The sequence below is a fragment of the Neophocaena asiaeorientalis genome, unplaced genomic scaffold, assembly GCF_003031525.2.
Source record: "Neophocaena asiaeorientalis asiaeorientalis breed wild unplaced genomic scaffold, Neophocaena_asiaeorientalis_V1.1 scaffold479, whole genome shotgun sequence".
NCBI lineage: Eukaryota > Metazoa > Chordata > Mammalia > Artiodactyla > Phocoenidae > Neophocaena > Neophocaena asiaeorientalis.
The window spans coordinates 644,817-666,500 of NW_020173774.1; the positions used below are offsets into that span (position 1 = coordinate 644,817).

Genomic DNA, 21,684 nt, shown 5'->3' on the forward strand with positions numbered 1-21,684 from the left:
AAAAGACCACACTCCAAATGTTGAGAAGAACCAACCAAATCAAATCTCAGTCATTCAAGAACCGTGGACGAGGACTTCTGTTTTCCTTCTTTCCAGTTTTTCCGATATTTCTGCTACTGTGGAAGTGACTAATTTCACATGACAGCGAAACGAGGGCATAAGCAAAGGAAATTCACTACGTAAATAAGTAAATAAACAACTACGTAAGACCTCAACCAAAGGTGACCCTGCGCTGGGATTAGATATGTCCGTTCTCTAAAACGAACTCCCTCCTGGCTTCTTTCCCTGGCTCTGTGGAGTGAGCAGGGTCAGTTCATCGCTGGGGAGGGCTGTGATTCTACCTGGCACACTCTGGCCACAAATGGCATTTCAGCTTTTGATCAGTGAAGCTTATAGGGAGACTCCAGTCCCGAAGTAAATGCAAAGACTGCTTTATCCAAAGAAACTCTGGCCGGCTGTAATTCCTGTGAGAAAATATGAGAATATGATAGAGGAGATATTCATCCATAGGTACCGTACTGACAGACAGGAGGGAGAACCATAGACCAGTCAGTGCTTTTCAAATGGCGCATTGCAACCCTTTAGGGGATAGTAAACTTATCTTATTTGGGCCTGAAAAATACTTTAAAAATGGAATAGAGTAGTATAGAGTAAAATAGAATAACTAGAAAATATCACGGTACATTGCACGCAGTAAGGATAAGGGTTGTTTTATGAAACTTTGGGATGTGTGTGTGTGTGTGTGTGTGTGTGTGTGTGTGTGTGTGCCCTGAAACGAGATTTGATATGATGTTCTTACTGTGGGTCCCAGGAAAAAGAAGTTTGGGAAACACTGCTGTAATTTAACTCTTTGGCACATACTTTTGGTATTCTGGGTTTGCAAAACAAAAACTAAAATTCTGGCCACTCAACAATGACCTTCTCTAAAGAATACACTCTTGCCCTTTATGGCAATGTTTCTCAACTACTTTAGCATGAGGTGATTAAAAACCTGAGGTGGAAACAAGCTGCCTAAGAAAACAAAGGGGAGATTTAGAAGGAAGCCCCCAGAAGCATGTAAGACCAGGGAGAGTGGATACCAGATAATGCATATGTGCGTGCATGCGTGTGTGCGTGTGTGCGTGTGTGTGTGTATCTGAGAGAGATTTAGAGACCAGAATTCATCAGAAGGCAACAGAAAAAAAGTGCTTCTTAGGGTAAATAGTCACTAAAACCTTACTACACCTGCTGAGCCCTCCATGAGAGAAAAGGCTCAGAGCCCTGATGTGACTCCAAACGAAAGAGTTCATCTGAGAGTCAGGAACCAGGAGTTCTTTCCTGCCTCACCCAGTTCAGCTCTCTGCTTTGGGGAGGACAGTTGTTTCTGATTTCTAATAGAACATATGATGGAATTTCCTGGAAACCCAGAAGAGAGCAGTTGTACAGAACATAACCCTATTCTGGAAAAGTACTGAGGAGGAACCTAGGTATACACAGCAATGTTATATTTATTTGATTTTTTAACATGTGATTATTTCTCCTGTCCTCTCTTACAAGATTCTTGCTTTGTTTCCAAATGCTGTAGCTCATAAATTACTGCTGATGTTGATGTTTATCTTGGTTTTCTGGGTCATTTACTTCTCTTCCAAAGACCTTGAAAAGGTAGGAATTGTTTCCTTTTTCAGAATTTCAGAAAGGGTGACTTTGAATGCTCAGTGTGATCAATGCAAGAATTAAAAGTTAAAAGCATGTTATCTTAGCAACAGATGTGGATGAGAGGGCCCTCTGTTCAGCAGTTATTCCTTTGACACCACGTATTCTATTATTATTATTTTTTTTTTTAGTGGCAGGTGGATTTACTGCTGTCTCTGTAGTGTCTGGCCCTGCTAACCATCCCTTCTAAACATTCTCTCCGACCTTGGCCTCTGAGCCTCCAATCCAATTAAATCTCTGTGTCAGCCCCTGCTTTTTTCACAGGGTTTTTAAAAATCCTTTACATAGTTCAGTTCACATTTTTTGATTTTCCCTTTCTGCAGTCTTTTTAAAAAACTGATTTTGCTTTACTTTCTCCTCTTCTCAACCATTTAGTACAAATCCAATCTTTCAAAAATTCTGCTTTCATCATCTTCTTGGCCTGATCAAAAACTTTCACCAATGGCTTTCACAGATGGTAGTGCTGAGGAGATCAACTCCTTAGTTAGCCATTCAACCTTCCTCTAAATTTGAACCCAACTTCTTTTCAAAGTATCTATTTCACCTTTGTCTAATACAAACCCTCAGCTCCAAACAAGACAGACCACAAATCTAGGATGTTCAGACAATGATGTGAACTGATAAATAGTAGAGCTCTCAAACCACAGCTCAGAAGCTTTCTCTCTGTGAGCCCTCTCTGTAAATATGTGTTTTCTAGATTTCTTCCATCAATCCTCTTCTCATTCATGCTTGTACCCTTTAATTCATAGGCTCAGGTCCCACCCACCAACAATATTAGTGTTTCTTAAAGTGAGGTCTGGACACTCTCTGCACTGGAACACCTGTGTTTGTGCATGTGTGTGTAAAATGCAGATTCCTGTGCCCTACTCCAGAGCTACTAAAAAGAAATCTTTGGACTTGAGACTAAAATAATGAAGTTTTGAAAACTCTAATCAGAAAAGATACATGCACCCCGATGTTCATAGCAACACTATTTACAATAGCCAAGACATGGAAGCAACCTAAGTGTCCATCCACAGATGAATGGAAAAAGAAGATGTGGTACATTTATATAATGGAATATTACTCAGCCATAAAAAAGAATGAAATAATGCCATTTGCAGCAACCTGGACAGACCTAGTGTTTATCATACTAAGTTCACTTTAGCAAGTCAGACAGAGAAAGAGAAATATTATATGATATCATTTATTTGTGGAATCTAAAAAAATGATACAAATGAAGTTATTTACAAAACAGAAATAGGCTCACAGGCATAGAAAACAATCTATGGTTACCAAAGAGGAAAGTGAGGTCGGGTGTGGGGTAAATTAGGAGTTTGGGATCAACAGATACACACTACTATATATACAATAGAGTGTCCAGTGGTTAAGACTCTGCGCTTCCACTGCAGGGGGCACAGGTTGGATCCCTGGTCGGGGGACTAAAGATCCAGCATGCCGTGTGGCACAGCCAAAAAAGAAAAAATAGATAAACAGCGGGACCTACTGTACAGCACAGGGAACTATATCAATATCTTGTAATAATCTATAATGGAAGAGAATCTGAAAAAGAATATCTATATATAACTGAATCACTTTGCTATACACCAGAAACACAACATTGTAAATCAACTATACTTCAATAAGAAAATAAAATGATCAAGTTTTAACAAGTCGCCCCGCTGATTCACACGTCCACTGAAGTTTGAGAATCACTGCCTATGTACTTCCAGAGCTGAGATCTCTTCTGTGCCCCACTATTCAATACATTCATCGGTTATCTCCACCTCAGTTCCACTAGTGTTACCAACACAAAGAAAAGCACACTGAGTTAATGCTCCTCTTCAACACCCTCCTTGGCAAAACAGGATCACACAGAAACAAATTCTCTGCTCTTTCTCTCTCTCTCCTCTGTTGCCACAGCCCATTAGTCAACCAAGCCAAAACTCTCTCCACAAGCAATCAGCCGCTAATCTCACAAATTCTACCTCCTAAATCTCTCTCAAATCTATCCGTTTATCTCCATCCCCAGAGTCTTGCTTTAGCCCAGTCCTTTGTCATTTCTCATCTATGGTGTGGAAATAGTCCTCTAATTAGTTTCCCTGGCTCCCAGTGTAGGCCTGCTCTAATCATTCATTCAGCAAATGTTCGTTGAGTATAGATTGTGTGTCAGGGCTGAACTAGGTATTAGGGATACAGAGATATAGGACATCATCTTTATGTTCAGGAGTCTAAGATTATATTTCTAAAATAAAAATGCCATGCTCCCCACTTCAGTGGGAACATGGCAGGGCCCAGACTTCCTGGCACAGTGTCTCGGTCAGGCATTTTGATTAAAGGGTACAGAAAGCCTGGCCCACGGCATTCTTGCACTGGCTGTTTCCTCTGCCCGTTCTTCCTCCAGGTTTTCACATGGCTAACACTCTTCCTTCAGGTTTTTGCTCAAATGTCATCCTCTTTATTTAGCACTAGAAACAGCCCCCACCCTACCTCTTAGTGTTTCCCTCATTCTGCTTGACTCTTAACTTTCTAAAATACTATATAATTTACTTATTTATGTTCATTGATTATTGTCTATCTTGGCCTGCTATAAGGTGATCTCCATAAGGGAAGGATTTTTATCTAAATTTATTTGTTGGTATATCCCAAGTGCCTAGAACAATGGCTGGCACATAGTAGGTGCCTAATAAATAACTGTTAAATTACAAAATAAGGACTGTTCAGTGATTCAGGTGAGAGGTAATGGTGACCTGAAATAAGGTACTAACAATGAGGTTGGAGAAAAGTCAATGAATTTGAGATAGAATTGACAGAAATAGATTGACTGTGGTGAGGGGGTGAGAGGTAGAATTAAGCAGGAATTATTCTAGATATGTACAAGTACATGGCTGGTGATGCCATTCACTGAAGTATAGAACAGAGTAGGGGAAGTAGTTTTGGGAAAAAAAAGTAAGTTTAGATATGAACAGTTTATGTTTGAGGTACTTTTATGTCATCTAAATGGAAATGTTTCTTCAGTAGACTTGAATATAGAAATTTGAAGCTAAGAAAGACGTGGTTTAGGAAAATGGATTTAGGAATCATCAGAATATAAATGACAGCTTAACTCATTGGTGTCTGTGACAATTCCTTGAGTGAGCTACAGAATGAAAAGAAAAGGACCTACTGTATAGCACAGGGAACTCTACTCAATACTCTGTAATGGCCTATATGGGAAAAGCATATAAGAAAGAGTGGATATATGTATATGTATAACAGATTCACTTTGCTGTACACCTGAAACTAACACAACATTGTAAATCAACTATACCCCAATAAAAATTTTAAAAAAGAAAAAAAAGTTGTTAGTGCTATTGCCCTGAAGAACAAAAAAAGCACTGGTCTGAGAAGTGAGTGGTAGGAAAGAAAGTGATTGACGAGAACTCCTGAGAAGTTTAACTGGGTAGGGATAGGGAATAAGCAAAATTTAGTAGAGCAGTTCTTTTTCTAATATGAGAGATACGTGAATGCATTTAAATTCTTATGGAAAGAAGTTAACAGAAAAAAATTGGAAGCAGAAAAAAATGCTATGGTACAATTAAGTAGGGCAGGGTGACAGAAATTTGAATTGCCATATGACTACTTTTTTAGATTTCTAAAGCTGAGGTTATTTAGGTGTTAGAGGAGTTGCCTCCTGGACATTGAGGACTACTTGGAGGATATCAGGATTTTTAATGATGAAGACTATAAGTCAGTTTCTCAAAATTTTAAGGCAATGAGTAGAAGGTACCAATGACTAGAAAATGATGGATAAGATTATGTAGTAATTAGTGATATTTGGTCAGATGTATCATGGAAAACAAAAGATCTTAGAGTTTTCTGAAAAATACTGTATGTATCAGTGTCTATATATATGAAATATATACGTATTTGAATTTTATATTTATATGTATTTACTATATATTTATCTCTAATATATATTTGAAATATATATACCTCTAATATTTATATTTGAAAAACATATATTTGAAACAGGTTGTTAAAAGAATGAGGCAACTGGGCTAAGAGAAATTGAGCATTGAATCCTGATCTACTATTATTGAATTATTATTGAATCCTGCTACTACTATTTTGAAGAGACTTTCCCCTTTATATGACTCATTTTAAGGGTCAGGCACAAAATTATTTGTTCTTCTTCACTCATATTTATGGTTCATATACTGTGTGGTTCCACTGCATAATATTCTTGAAATAATGGAGGAATGGCAAACAGATAAATGGTTTTCAGGGGTTAAGGGATTAAGGAGGGGTGGGCCTGGAAAGGAAGTAAGTGTGACTAAAAAGGGATACATGAAGGAGGTTGGTGGTGATGGAAATGTTCTGTATCTTGACTATATTCAGTGTCAATATGCTGGCTGTGATATTTTACTACAGTTTTACAAGACGTTATCATTGTGGAAACTGGATAAAGGGTATATGGAGTCTCCCTATTATTTCTGACAACTGCATGTGAATTTACAATTGTCTAAAAATAAAAAGTTTAGGTTGTCCCTCATTGCTATACTACAGCTCAAGTTAAAAATCTCATTACACACTGAATCTTACACAAACCATATTTCCCTTAAGAGTTTAGAACCTCAGGTGGTGGTCAGCTTGCCTTTATCAGACCTTGTCCAAATGTTCCTGCCTGATCTCAGGTGCCACAAGAATTCTAGGGAAACACGTTAGGTTTCCCACTCAGGCTGAGAAACCTTCTTCTTGCCCCATTTGTCTGGCTGAAGGACCAAAAGTAGGGATCCCATAGAATGGGAAGGTTTGGGGAGATTGCAAAGACAAAGCTCAAAAGAGTTATCCCATAAAGTGGTGGATGAACTTCTGGGCTCAACTCTGCGTTTAGCATGTGTCACTCTTACCCTAAATAGCACACTGAAGGCTTAAGGAATTCAGTTACAGACTGGACCATTGCCCAGGTCCCAGAATGACCACTGGATGTTACATGCATGGGACAGATTCAAACAGCACAGCCAAAGGTTTTGAGAACTGAACAGACCTTGAAACTAGAGCCCACAAAAGGTGGGTTGGAACTTATGGCTTTAACCTAACTAGATCGATTGCCTGATTTTAAAAAGTCAACATTATCTTTAGGGTTTAAACAAGATCCAGGATCTCATAGCACAGTACTTAAAATATCCAAATATAAGCCAAAACTATTCAACATATGAGGAACCAGGAAAATTACAACTTGCAGGAGAATAAGCAAAGTCACCAACCATGAGATAATGTAGATGTTGAAATTATCAAAAACTTTAAAACAGTAGTTATAATTGTATTAGTTTTCTACTGCTGCTGTGACAAATTATCACAAACTTGGTGGCTTACAAATGTAAACACCACACTTTGATGATACAAATGTATTATCTAATGTTTCTTGAGGTCAAAATTCCAGAATGAACCTCACTGGGTTAAAATCAAGGTGCTGGCAGTGTGCACACCCTTCTGGACACTCTATGGGAGAGTTCATCTCCTTGCCTTTTCTAGCTTCTAGAGCTCGTCTGTTTTCTCTGACTCCTCCATCTTCAAAGCCAGCAACTTTGGGCCAAGTTCTTCTCACACCACCATCTCTTTGGTTCTCCCTCTTCTGCCTCTCGTTTTTACTTTTGAGGACTCTTGTGGTTACTTTTGACCCACCTGGATAACTCAGGATAATTCAGTGTTCCCTATTTTAAGGTCAGCTGATTAACAACCTTAATTTCCCTTTGATTTTAATTTCCTTTTGCCATGTAACCTAACAGATGCATAAGTTTTGTGCAATAGAAACACAGATACCTTATTCTTTTTCCTCAATAGGCAGGATTTTTTTCTCCCTCTGGCTTCTATCATGATTTTTCTCTTTGTCTTTGATTTTCTGTAGTTTGAGATGATATGCTTAGGTGTAGATTTTTGAAATTATTTATCATCTGTGGTGTTTTCTGAGTTTCCTGGGTCTATGGTTTGGTGTTTGTTATTAATTTTGGATAATTCTCAGCCATTATTATTTCAAATATTTCTTCTGTTCTTTTCTCTTTCTTTTGCTTCTGATGTTTCTAGTATGTGTATGTTATACTTTTTGTATTTGTCCCATAGTTCTTAGGTGTTCTGTTCCTTTTTGCCTTTGCTTTTCAGTTTGGGAAGTTTCTACTGACATACCTTCAAGCTCACTGGTTCTTTTCTTGGCTGTGTTCAGTCTACTAATAAGTTCATCAAAGTCATTCTTTGTTTCTCTTACAGTGTTTTTGATTTCTAGCATTTCTTTTTGATTCTTTCTTAGAGTTTCCATATCTCTGCTTACATTACCTATTTGTTCCTGTATGTTGTGCACTTTCCCATTAGAACCCTTAGCACATTAATTATAGTTATTTTTAATTCCTGGTCTGATAATTCCAAAGTCTCTACTATAGCTGAGTCTGGCTCTGATGTCCATATTGTTGCTTCAGACTGTGTGTTTTTTTTGTTTGTTTTTTGCATGCCTTGTAATATTTTATTGAAAGCTGGACATGATCTATTGGGTAGCTGGATTTGGGTATTTTCCTTCCCTCAGGTTGATTAGGCTTTGGTAAACCCAAGTAATTTAAGTTCTGGTGAAATAGTTTCCCTTGAGGGCAAAGCTTGTTAAGGAGAAGAGAGTACTCTGGGTGTATTTCAAGATTGTTATAGAAGAATTAAAAAGAGAGAAAACAAATAAAATGGCAGCCCTAAGTCAAAACATATCAATAAATACATTAAATATAAGTAGTCCAAACATACCAATTTAAAGACAATGACTCAGAATTGATTAAAAAAACAGTGACCCAACCATAAATTATTTATAATACACCCATTTGAAATACAAGTAGGCTAAAAGTAAAATGATGGAAATAGATATGCCATGCAAATATCAACCAAAATAATGCTTGTATGGATTTACTAATAACAAAGTAGATTTCAGAAAAAGAAAAACTACCAGAAGTAAATAGGATCATTACATAATGATAAAAGAATAAATTCATCCTAAATTTATAACCACCATACATTTGTATACATCTGACAGCTTCAAAATATTTCAAGAAAAGCACATAAAAATGAAAGAAAAAAAGGACAAATCCAAAGTTAAATTGTTGACTCCTACATTGCTCTCAGTAATTGATAGAACAAGTAGACAGAAAGTCAGTGTAGTGGGTTGAAAGGTGGTCCTCCCTTCCAAAAGATATGTCTGCCTGAAACCTCTGAATCTAACCTATTTAGAAAAATACTCTTTGCAGATGTAATTAAGTTAAAGATCTTGGGATGAGATCATCCTGGATTAGGGTGGACCCTAAAGCTAGTGACAAGTATCTTTTTAAAAGAGGAGAAGGGAGAAGACACACAAGGGGAAGGTGATGTGAAGATGATGGCAGAGATTGCAGTGATGCATCTATAGGTCAAGAATAGCAAGGATTGCTAACATCCACCAGAAGCCAGGAAAGAGGCATGGAATATACTCTCCCTCAGAGCCTCCAGAAGGAATCATCTCTGTTGACATCTTGATTTTAGAATTCTGGCCTCCATAACTGTGAGATAATAAATTTATGTTGTTTTAAGCCACCAAGTTTGTGACAATTTGTTTTGGCTGCCCTAGGAATCTAATAGAGTCAGCAAAAATATAGAAGAACTAAGGAATACAATAACTGGATCTGCTTGACATTTGTATAACATTTCACCCAACAACAGCAGAATACATGATTTTTTCAGTGCACATGAAACATTCATCAAGACAGAACATATCTAGAGTCATAAAACAAACCTTAACAGATTTTAAAATAATTGAAATTACACAAAGTGTGGTGTTTTTGTTGTTGTTGTTGTTTTTTGTGGTATGCGGGCCTCTCACTGTTGTGGCCTCTCCCGTTGTGGAGCACAAGCTCCAGACGTGCAGACTCAGCAGCCATGGCTTGTGGGCCCAGCCACTCTGTGGCATGTGGGATCTTCCTGGACCAGGGCACGAACCCATGTCCCCTGCATCGGCAGGCGGACTCTCAACCACTGCACCACCAGGGAAGCCCCAAAGTGTGTTTTTTGACATAATGAAATTATATTGGAAATCAGCAACAGAACAATAATTGGTAAATCTCTCAACATTTGGAAATTAAATGACACACTTCTATATAATCAACGAATCAAATAATAAGTTTCAAGGGACCCTAGAGAACATTTTGAACTAAACAAAAATGGCAATATAACATTAATATTTGTTGTATACAGCTAAAGTAGTACTTAGAGTGAAATTTATAGCATTAAGTGGTTGTTCTAAAAAAGAAGAAAGGTACCAAATCAATAATCTAATTTTCCACCTTAAAGAACTATAAAAAGCAAGCAGAAAGAAGGAAATAATAAATATTGATATTACAGTAGAAATCATTAAAATTGAAAACAGAATACAATAGAGAAAATCAATAGAACAAAAGTTGGTTCTTTAAAATGATTATTAGAAATGATAAAACTTTAGCCAAACTTATAAAGAAAAAAAAAAGAGAAGGCATAAATAACCAATATCAGAATTGACAAATGGAAGTCTCAGACATTAAATGATGATATGAGAAAAACACAAAGAACTTTATGAATATAAATTTGAAAACTTAGATAAAATGGATGAATACTTTAAAGACCACAAACTACCAAAAGTCACCCAAGAATAAATAGATGTTCTGAATAGTCCTAAATCAATGAAATAAATAGAATTCATAATTAAAACTTTTCTGAAAAAGAAGTATCTAGGCTCAGATAGTTACATGGGAAAATTCTATCAAATACTTAAAAAATAAATAACACCAATTTTACACAATCTCTTTTTCCAAAGGATAGAAGAGAAAGGAAAGCTCCCAAATTATTTTATTAGGCCAGCATTATCCTGATGCCAAAACCAAAGACAGTACAAGGAAATAAAATAACAGACCAATATTCCTTATGAACATAGGTGCAAAAATTCTCAACAAAATACCAGCAAATCAAATATAGCAATATATAAGAAGAATAATATAGCATGACCAACTTGGTTTTATGCCAGGAATACAATTGCTGGCTCAATGTTTTAAAAAGTCAATCAGTATAATCAACCATGTCAACAGGCTACAGAAAAAGAAATACCTGATCATATCAATTTATACAGAAAAAAATATTTGACAAAATTCACAGTCATTTGTGACAAAACCTTTAGGAAGCTTGGAATGAAAAAGAGCTTCCTTAATTCATTAAAGGACATCCATAGAAAATATATAGCTAACATCATTCTTAATGGTGAAAGATTGAATATTTTATCCTTGAGATCGTAAAGAAGGCAAGGATGCTCCTTTTCACCACTTCTGTTTAACATCGTACTGGAAGGGCTAGCCATTGAAGTAAGAGAAGGAAAATGAAGTAAAGCACATGTAGGTTGGAAATGAAGAGCTAAAACTGTCCCTATTTGTGGATGACATGATTGTCTACATAGAAAATCCCAAAGAACCTACAAAAAAATTCTACAAGTACTATGCAAGTTTATCAAGGTCATAGGATATAAGGTCAACTAAAATTCAATTGTATTTCTATATATTGTATTTTCAGCAATGAAAAATTAGAAATAAACAGTAAAAAATACCCCACGCAATGCCATTTACAAGAAATTAAAAAGTGAAATCCTTTGATAAAATTCTAACAAAATGGGGCAGAATCTGTAGTCTGAAAACTATAAAATGCTGATGAAAAAAAATTATAGACATATAAATGGAGAGACATATTATGTTCATGGATTGGAAGACTCAATATTTAATATGTTAACTGTCTCCAAACTACAGATTTTACACAATTTGAAACAAAATATTCACAGGAATTCTTGTTGATCTAGACAAGATGATTCTAAAATTTATATGGAAAAGCAAGGGAACTAGCATAGACAAAACAAATTTTAAAAAGAAGAATAAAGTTGGAGGCCACACTAAAAAATTTCAAGACTTACTATAAAGCTACAATAGTTGACACAGTACAGAATTAATGAAGGGATGGATACAAAGACGAGTAAAACAGAATAGAAATTCCAGGAATGTAGCCATACAAATATGGCTACTTGATTTTTGATGAATGTAGAAAGGCAATTCAATGGAAAAATGAAAATTTTACAATATGGTTAGAACAATCAGCCATCCATATGGTAATAAATGAATATCAACCTAAACCTCACACCCTATACAAAAATTAACTCAAGTGGATCAGAGATCTAAATATAAAGTCTAAATCCACAAAAGTTTTAAGGAAAACAGAAAATCTTAACAACATGTGGTTAGTCAGATTTCTTAAGTATAAAACTAAAAATGCAACCCATAAAATTAAAAAGTGATAAATGGGACTTCATCAAAATTAAAACATTTTCCTTTGTGAAAGACACTGTTGAGAGAATGAAAAGACAAGCTACAGACTGGGAGAAAATATTTGCAAATCACACAATCAACAAAGCACTTGTATCCATAATATACAGCGAACCCTTAAATAACATGGGTTTGAACAGCACAGGTCCACTTACATGAGGATATTTTCAACAGTAAACATGACAGTACTACACGATCTGCTGTTGGTTGAATCCATTGATGTGGAACCAAGGATGTGGAGGAATTGCATATACCAAGGGCTGACTATAAGTTATACTTGAATTTTCGATTGTGTGGAGGGTTGGTACCCCAGCCCCCACATTGTTCAAGGGTCAACTGTATAAGAAACTCTCAAAATTCAACAGTAAGAAAGCAAACAATTCAATTAACAATTGGGCCCCAAAACTTGAATAGATCATTTACCAAAGAGGATATATGGCTAGGAAATAAGCAAATTAAAACATATATAATCAATATGGTTTGCCATTAAGGAAATCCAAATAAAAACTCTGATGAGCTCTCCCTATGTACCTAGTAGAATGGCAAAAAATGCAACTAAAGAAAACCCTGCAATATCAACTGCTGGTAAGAATGTGGAACTCCTGGAACTCTCATTGCTGGTGAGAATGCCAAAAAATATACCCACTCTGGAAAACAGTCTGGCTGTTTCTTGTAAAGTTAAAAATACACCTACTTACCATATACCCTTGTAATTCCCACTCAGGTATTTCCTGTAGAGCAGGTCTCTCAACTGTAGAACTATTTATATTTTGGTCCAATCAGTTTTTGTTGTTGGGGGCTGTCCTGTGCATTGTCAGATAATGCACCTTGACTTCTACCCATTAGATGATAGTAGCAACTCTTCAGCCTCCCCACCCCCCCAACAAACTCCCACTCTGCTTTAGTTGTGACAATCAAAAATGTCCCTCAGAGATAGCCAAAAACCATATGAAAAGATGCTCAACATCATTAATTATCAGAGAAATGCAAGTCAAAACTACAATGAGGTATTACCTCACATTGGTCAGAATGGCCATCATCAAAACATCTACAAACAATAAATGCTGGAGAGGCTGTAGAGAAAAGGGAACCCTCTTACACTGTTGGTGGGAATGTAAATTGGTAACAGCCACTATGGAGAACAGTATGAAGGTTCATTAAAAAACTAAACATAGAACTACCATATGGTCCAGCAATCCCATTCCTAGGCATATATCCAGAGAAAACCATAAATGCACCCCAATGTTCATTGCAACAGTATCTACAATAGCCAGGACAGGAAACCAACCTAAATGTCCATCAATGGATGAATGGATAAAGAAGATGTGGTACATATATACATTGGAATACTACTCAGCCATAAAAAAGAACAAAAAATTCCACTTGCAGCAGCAAGGATGGACCTAGAAATTGTCATACTAAGTGAAGTAAGTCAGATGGAAAAAGACAAATATTATATGATATCACTCGTATGTGGAATCTAATTTTTAAAAAAAATGATATAAATGAACTTGTTTACAAGACAGAAATAGACTCACAGATTTCAAAAAAAAACTTACGGTGACCAAAGAGGAAATGTGGAGGGGAGGGATAAATTAAGAGCTAGGGATTAACATACACACACTATCATATATAAAATAGATAACCAACAAGGACCTACTGTATAGCACAGGGATATTCTGTAATAACCTATATGGGAAAAGAATCCGTAAAAGAATGAATATATGTATATGTATGACTGAATCATTATGCTGTATGCCTGAAACTAACACAACATTGTAAATCAACTGTACTCCAATAAAATTTAAAAAAAATAAAATGAAGAAAAAAAAAAAAACTTCCCCAACAAAACCCCCCAAACCCAAAAATGTCCCTCAGGCATTGCCAAAGCTTCCCTTCAGGGCAAAATCATAGAGCAATGAGAACTCATATTCACACAAAACCTGTGCACGAATGTTCATAGCAGCTCTATTCATAATTGCTCCAAACTGGATACAGCCCAAATGTTCTTTAGTAAGCCAATTGATAAACAAACTCGTACATCCATACAATGGAATGTTGCTCAGCAATGCAAATGAACAAACTACTGACACTCAGCAATATGGACAAATCTCAAGGGCAATACGCTGATGGAAAGAAGGTGGTCTCAAAAGGTCACATAGGGACTTCCCTGGTGGCACAGTGGTTAAGAATCCACCTGGGAATGCAGGGGACTCGGGTTCGATCCCTGGTCTGGGAAGATCCCACATGCTGTGGAGCAACTAAGCCCGTGAGCAACAGCTACTGAGCCTGTGCTCTAGAACCCACGAGCCACAGCTACTGAGGCCATGCACCACAACTACTGAAGCCTGCACTCCCTAAAGCCCACATGCAGCAACTACTGAGCCTGCGTGCTGCAACTACTGAAGCCCTCGTGACTATAGCCCATGCTCCGCAACAAGGGAAGCCACTGCAATGAGAAACCCATGCACCACAACGAAGAATAGCCCCCACTCACGGCAACTAGAGAAAACCCGCGCACAGCAACGAAGACCCAACTGCAGCCGAAAAAAAAAAAGATCACATACATGATTCCATTTATGTGACATTTATGGAAAAAAGGTGAAACTATAGCTATGGAGAATAGATCAGTGGTTGCCAAAGGTTAGGGGAGGAGGGAGCATGTTATTACAAAGGGCCAGTGTTTGGGGACGATGAAACTGGTCTCTTTTCTGATTGTGATGGTGCTTACACAAATCTAGACCGTGTCAAAACTCATAGAATTGTACATTAAACAAAGTCAATTTTACTGTATTTTAGTTAAATGAAACAAAACAAAAACAGCATATATACCTGAGATCTGCTCACACCAGTTCCTGTCTTACCTAAATTTGGTGAATCTAGTTAGAATCAGGATGTACTTGAAAATGAGGTGATTGGAAACAAGACAAAGGTGTAGAATCTGCCCTTGTCTCTCAACATCATGCCTTTCCATGACTCTTGCCTCTAACACTTCCTTTGTTACCGCAATGCCTTATGCAAAATACCAAGGTATGGTATTTTGAACTAAAAAGAGAAATTGTATCCCAATTTCCAAAGAGATGATAGTTAGGGGTAGGTAAGGTTCTCATTCTGGAGTAAAAAATTTTTAAAGAGCCAGTGATTTGCTATTTTTAAAAGGCACACCTGAAACTAAATAAGTCTATTCTATTATTATCTCTCAACACAAATGTCCCATGTGTAAAGAACCCTACTTTAAGAGTGAGGAAATGAAGCTTCATCGAATGCATAATCACAAAAGTAGTAAATGGTGATACCAGGAATCAAAACTTACTGCTCTTTTTATGGTAGTATGTAATCACTGTATCAGGGTTGAAGGAGACGTTTTTATTTTCTAGGAATATCTCATGTCTTATTAAGCTATCTATCCTGAGTCCTCAGCAACCTCACTCTCAGAATGATACTAAGCCTGGGTTCCAGCGTCTCAGGCATGACCTCTGGCTAGTGGAGAAGATCCCCCACCTCTTTAACTTCAGAGTTTGTCTCCTCAATCATTAAGCACCCAGTGTTGGGAAGTGAATCCCGAAAACAAGAATCCTAATAAAACCAAGAATAAACACACCTTAGCCCTGAGTAATCAGATGAAAACTCCACTCTGGAAGTCCCATGTCAAGAAGAATAAGTTACAGTTCTTCAAAATCTTCCACAATGTCTTTATCATCTGTTAGCCTAGACTCTCCTTTAATTTGGTTGTTATTGGGATCTTTTTAACATAAGAACTGTAGGATATTTGTTTTTATAAAGAAATCAGGAAGCAGAATTGCATAGCTATAATTAATGAAAACCATTGTCAGAAAGAAGGAAACCAGGATGGCTGATTCTGCTTATTAGTTTGTTCCTCAGAGCTGCTCCAAGCCCTTTAAATATTTAGGTTAGACTTTTTGCTCTTTTTTCTTTTCTTTTTGACATTAATTTCCTTCTTGACTCAAAGAATTGTTCTTGATGGAAGGTTAATGGTTCTGGACGTATGGCCACAGTTTACAGATATGTAGTAAAGATAAAGTTTTTTTTCTGAAAGGAAAAAAATCTCAGTGCCAAGAATAGCTCTGCCTAAAAATCCTCCTCTTCTCTATCTAGTAACCTTCCTCTCATCTTTTGAGAATCAAATGTCATCAGCTCTGTGAAGCAATTCTTTTAAAAAAATTATTTATTTATTTGTTTGTTTGTTTATTTATTTATTTATTTATGGCTGTGTTGGGTCTTCATTGCTGTGCATGGGCTTTCTCTAGTTGTGGCGAGCTGGGGCTACTCTTCATTGCAGTGCATGGGCTTCTCATTGTGGTGGCTTCTCTTGTTGCAGAGTACCGGCTCTAGGCATGCGGGTTTCAGTAGTTGTGGCACGTGGTCTCCATAGTTGTGGCTCACGGGCTCTAGAGTGCAGGCTCAGTAGTTGTGGCGCATGGGCTTAGTTGCTCCGCGACATGTGGGATCTTCCTACACCAGGGCTTAAACCCGTGTCTCCTGCACTGGCAGGCGGATTCTTAACCACTGCACCACCAAGGAAGTCCCCGTGAAGCAATTCTTTAAGGAAAAAAAAAGCTTTATTGAGATATAACTTACATAACGTACTATTCATCTATTTAAAGTATATAATTCAATGATGTTGGGTACATTACATTATTAATTGTAAAAATTGTGGTTAAATCTGACATAAAACTTTAACACTTTCACCATTTTAAAGTGTATAGTACAATGGCATTAATAACATTTATAATCACCACTATCTATTTCCAAAACATTTTCATTGCTCCAAATAGAAACTCTGTGACCATTAAACAATAATTCTCATTTTCCCCTCACGAAGCCATTTTTAACAGTCTGAGGCCAAGTTTGCAGCAATCTCTTTTAGATGCCCATAGAGTTCTACTTATATATCTTTCAAATTATTCACTTTTTGTAATAATAAGTTTACACATTTGCTCCTTTCACTAAATTGGTTTTTATGGGTATATAATCATATCAGCTGCAAATAATAATTGTGTACTTCCTTTCATAATTAATCAGAAATAATTAGTTAAATTAAAATTATTATTAAGATCAGTAAAGAGGGCAAAGAGTATCTTTACCATAAGAACCAGTAGAGTAGATCTTTCTATCCACTTGATTGAATCTAGATAGACAAAAGGATGACAAAATCCAGTCATATAAAATGTGAAAAACTGATTCTAAAGTTTATATGGAGAGGCAAAACCCCCAGGGTAGACAAATCAATATTAAAGAACAGAGTCAGAGGACTGACACTACCTGACTTCAAGAATTACTATAAAGCTACAGTAATCAAGGCAGTATGATATTATTGGTGAAAGAATGATGAACAAGTCAAGGGAACAGAAAAGAGACTCCAGAAACAGACTCACATAAATAAAGTCAGCTGATGCTTGACAATGGAGCAAAGACAGCCTTTTCAATAACTGGTACTGGAACAACTGGTCACCCATCCATACAAAAACAATAAATAAATCTAGACACAGAGCTTACACCCTTTCCAAAAATTAACTAAAAATGAATCATAGACCTAAATATAAAATGCAAAACTATAAAACTTCTAGGAGATAACAAAGGAGAAAACCTAACTGACCTTGGGTATGGAGATGACTTTTTAGATATCATACCAAAGGCACAATCCATGAAGGAAATAATTCATAATCTGGACATCTTTAAAATTAAAAACTTGTGCTCTATGAAAGGCAAGGGAATGAGAAGAAAAGCTGCAGACAGAGAAAGTATTTGCAAAAGATACATCTGACAAAGAACTGTTATCCAAAATATACAAAGAACCCTTTTTTTTCCCCTCTAGGATAATTTGGCACATTTTCATATGAAAAAAAAATAGAAACCACTTGATACATATATAATACACACACACACATGGAAACTGAAGCATCTATCTGTAGAATCTGAAATATGAGCTTTTAGATAGGGCTGTAGCTGTAGATAGCACATCAGTTCCCACACTGAAATATTCCCTTATTTATCTCAAAGTTGCCGTGGGAAATGCTAGCTGTGCAATACTAACCATCTTCTCCCGAGGGAAGAGTCTACAATTGCTTAAACATGAAATTTATCTTTACTACACACATATCCTTTGCCAAACCCATCTGAAAAGCTATTTATTTGGAAGGTTTATTTGATCAATCTACTTTGTAGCCAAAGCACCTTCTAGTCCTGCAGTCAAATTTTGGAGCATATTTTCAAGCAGAACTGGATTCCATACGTTAAAAGATAAATATGAACTAAAACTTAGTAAAACAACCCATAGTAACCACATTAAGATGAAAGTTTCACTGCTAAGCTACGTCAAAATTATACTTATGTAAAAGGCACAAAATACATATATATTAAAAATTTATGGTCAAAATAAACCAGCTAAGCTGTTTAATTTATTCCCTTCTTGTCAACCGAAGAACTTCTCTAGTGTGTATTACAATTTAGTGGTTAAGACTACAGGTTCTGGAGCCCACCTCCCTGCTTTTGAATCACACTTCCCACCACTTACTAGCTCTGCATCCCTGGCCAAGTTATTTAACTTTCTCAGGGCCTCAGTTTCACTTTCTGTAGAAGAGGGGAAGCAGTTCTATTAGTTTCATAGGGTTGTTGTGAGGATAAATTAGAAAATACAATTAAAATGGTTAGAACAGCATCAACGCATAGAAAACATTTGCTAATCATTATTGTTAATAATACTGTAATGTTTCATTTTATTTCCCAATTTCCATCTAAGTCTTCCAATTTAAAATATAAAATTGTTGTTAAGGGGAGATTGGGTATGTCTTGCTTTTGTCTCCACATGTCTCCACAGCTAACACAATACAGGGTGCATAGCATGGATTCACTACATATTTTATGGAAGAAGAAAGGGAGGGAAGGAAAAAAAGAGAAATGAAGGAGGGAGGGAGCAAAGGAGGGAAAAAAGAGGAGGGGAAGGGAAGGGAAAGGAGAGGAGAGAAAATAAAGGAGTAAAACTGAAAATGTATAGTCAGGAGTAGAAAACTAATAGTAATATGGCATGAGTTCATGTTTGGTAGTAGAACTCTCTTAATTTCACAGGTAACTTGATTGTTCTTTATCTAAATCTACTTACTTAATACTTTTGATATATATGTACGATCACAACTGTTTGAATACATTACAAGTGTGCTTTCTGGTTAACTTTCCAAATATTTTAAAGCATTTAGTTCATTTGGTTTATACACACACATTGAAAGGTATGAGGAAAAACACAGAATGAAGCATAAATTCATGTACACAGGCTAATTCAAAGTTAAGCTTTTAGACTTGTTTACCCTAAAACCCACTTCCGGCTTTCCGACCAATACAGAGGTGCCTGAAGGCTGGTTGGATTGGTGAGGACTGAGGCAGCTTCTGGAATTTCTGAGCAGCTCTAGTCAGTACAAGATTGCTCCAGTAGTCTTCAGTTACATGAACAGTCTGCTGTGGCAAACAGATGTCTCACTATTGGATCCTCCAACCTGGCTCAATGACCATATTATTGGGTTTGCCTTTGAGTACTTTGCCAACAGTCAGTTTCATGACTGCTCTGACAACGTCTGCTTTATCAGCCCTGAAGTCAACCAGTTCATCAAGTGCACGGGCAACCCAGTTATTTAAAAAAAAAATTTCATAGGTAGATATTAACCAAACCATTAGGTGTTTAATTTGTTAATTTAAATATGCCATGATCTTAACAAGAAGTAACAAAATTGTTATTCTATTTAAGAGAAAAAACTTTTTGGAAGCAATTATTTACCAGATAGTGAAATTATGATCATACATGATAATAAAAAAGGATGACAATAATGTAATAAAATGTAAAAATAAATTCAAAACATGTAATTATCCTGCTAATTTAACTAAATCTAATTAGAATGAATTTGGGTAGTCTAAGTGATCTAGTTTGGCTGACCAGATTTTTCCTTAATAAAATAGTCGATTTCTCTCTTCACTTTGTACCTGATAAACTTAGTACAAATGTACTTGTTTATAATTTGAAGTGATGTATTTTCATGATTTTCCAGTAGTGCTAATTCCTATAGAACAAATATTTTCTCAAAATATTTCTCCAATATTTTATCAAAATTGATAGTGTATTTTTATCCGCTAAATAAACATTTTCTTGTCTAAAAAAATAGAATTGAATACTTAGATAATGAAAGTTTGGAGAACCGTCTAAGATTAGAAGCAATAGAATTATGTCACAAAGGAGTTTTTCAGTGGTTTAACTATAAATTTAAATACTTTAAAAAATGTCAAGATATGAACTGATAAAATATTTTCTGCAAAATTGAGAGACTAAATGTTAAGATGTTTGTTATATAAAGAATTGATGTCAACCGAGAAATTGAAAAAACATTGAAATCAAAATTAAAAAATCAACAAAGGAAATACACCATATTGAAGAGAAGGGATATATTAGTAAAACCAGTGTTTGAGGGAAAATAAAGTTGAAACACACTAGTATTAAAATAAATGTAATTTAAAACAATAGTACGTCTCCATTTTCACCTGTCACATTTGCAAATAATTTATTTTATTTTTTTAACATCTTTATTGGAGCATAATTGCTTTACAATGATTTGTTAGTTTCTGCTTTATAACAAAGTGAATCAGCTATACATATATATATATATATATATATATATATATATATATATCCCCATATCTCCTCCCTCTTGCATCTCCCTCCCACCCTCCCTATCCCACCCCTCTAGGTGGTCACAAAGCACCAAGCTGATCTCCCTCAGCTATGTGGCTGCTTCCCACGAGCTATCTATTTTACATTTGGTAATGTATATATGTCAATGATACTCACTTTGTCCCAGCTTACCCTTCCCTGTCCCCGTGTCCTCAAGTCCATTCTCTACGACTGCTTCTTTAGTCCTGTCCTGCCCTTGCAAATAGTTTTAATGACAATGTTTTGCAATTTAACCACCAGTATTTAAAGTGATGAATTTTGTAAGGGAGACTTAATTGAGATATCCAACTCCTTTCTCTTGGTGAGCAGACAGCTATCCAAACTCGTCAGTCAGAAAATGGATTTTGTATGACTCTTTTATTCAGGCAACGATCCAATTATTAGAATATGACATATGTGATGTTATATAATTGTTTTGGCATAACTAAATATCTTGTTCCAGAAAAATCTTTGACTATAGTTATGACAGGGGAAATAAGACACCTGGGCTTCAAGCCTTTCTGTATAAATATTAAACAGCAGTCAACTTAAAAAGCAAAACAAAGCAAAACACAAGCCAATTAAGAAACAAACAGGGGTGGTTTCCAGACCCAGCTTCACCTATGTCATTTTAGGCCATGGCTAAATGTACTTCCATGGAGCTTGAGAGATTCCTGGGACCTGAACAGACTTAAATTGGTAGTAATATTTCCTCCAATTACCTCATTGTCCAGGTGAATTCATGGCAGTCATTGTCAGCTAAACAAACTTTGGATATGACTAAATATGTCTCTCAGTACTCTTGTTAAGGAGCATTATACATAACTCTTACACTTTGCTGCAATGATAAAAGAGACACTGGTGTGGCATGACAGCTAGTCTTACATATTGCTGGTGGCAATATAAACTCTTGAGAATATATTTGACAGTCAA

General features: G+C 36.2%; 1 protein-coding gene across 1 annotated transcript in view; it reads left to right on the top strand.

Annotated features, from left to right (window-relative positions):
* Positions 1-21,684, top strand: part of LOC112403953 (NXPE family member 2-like) — a 50,996-nt gene that overhangs the window by 19,616 nt on the left and 9,696 nt on the right. Inside the window, 1 exon segment of the mRNA XM_024751698.1 lies at positions 1,516-1,641. Coding sequence (XP_024607466.1) covers positions 1,516-1,641 — 126 coding nt within the window.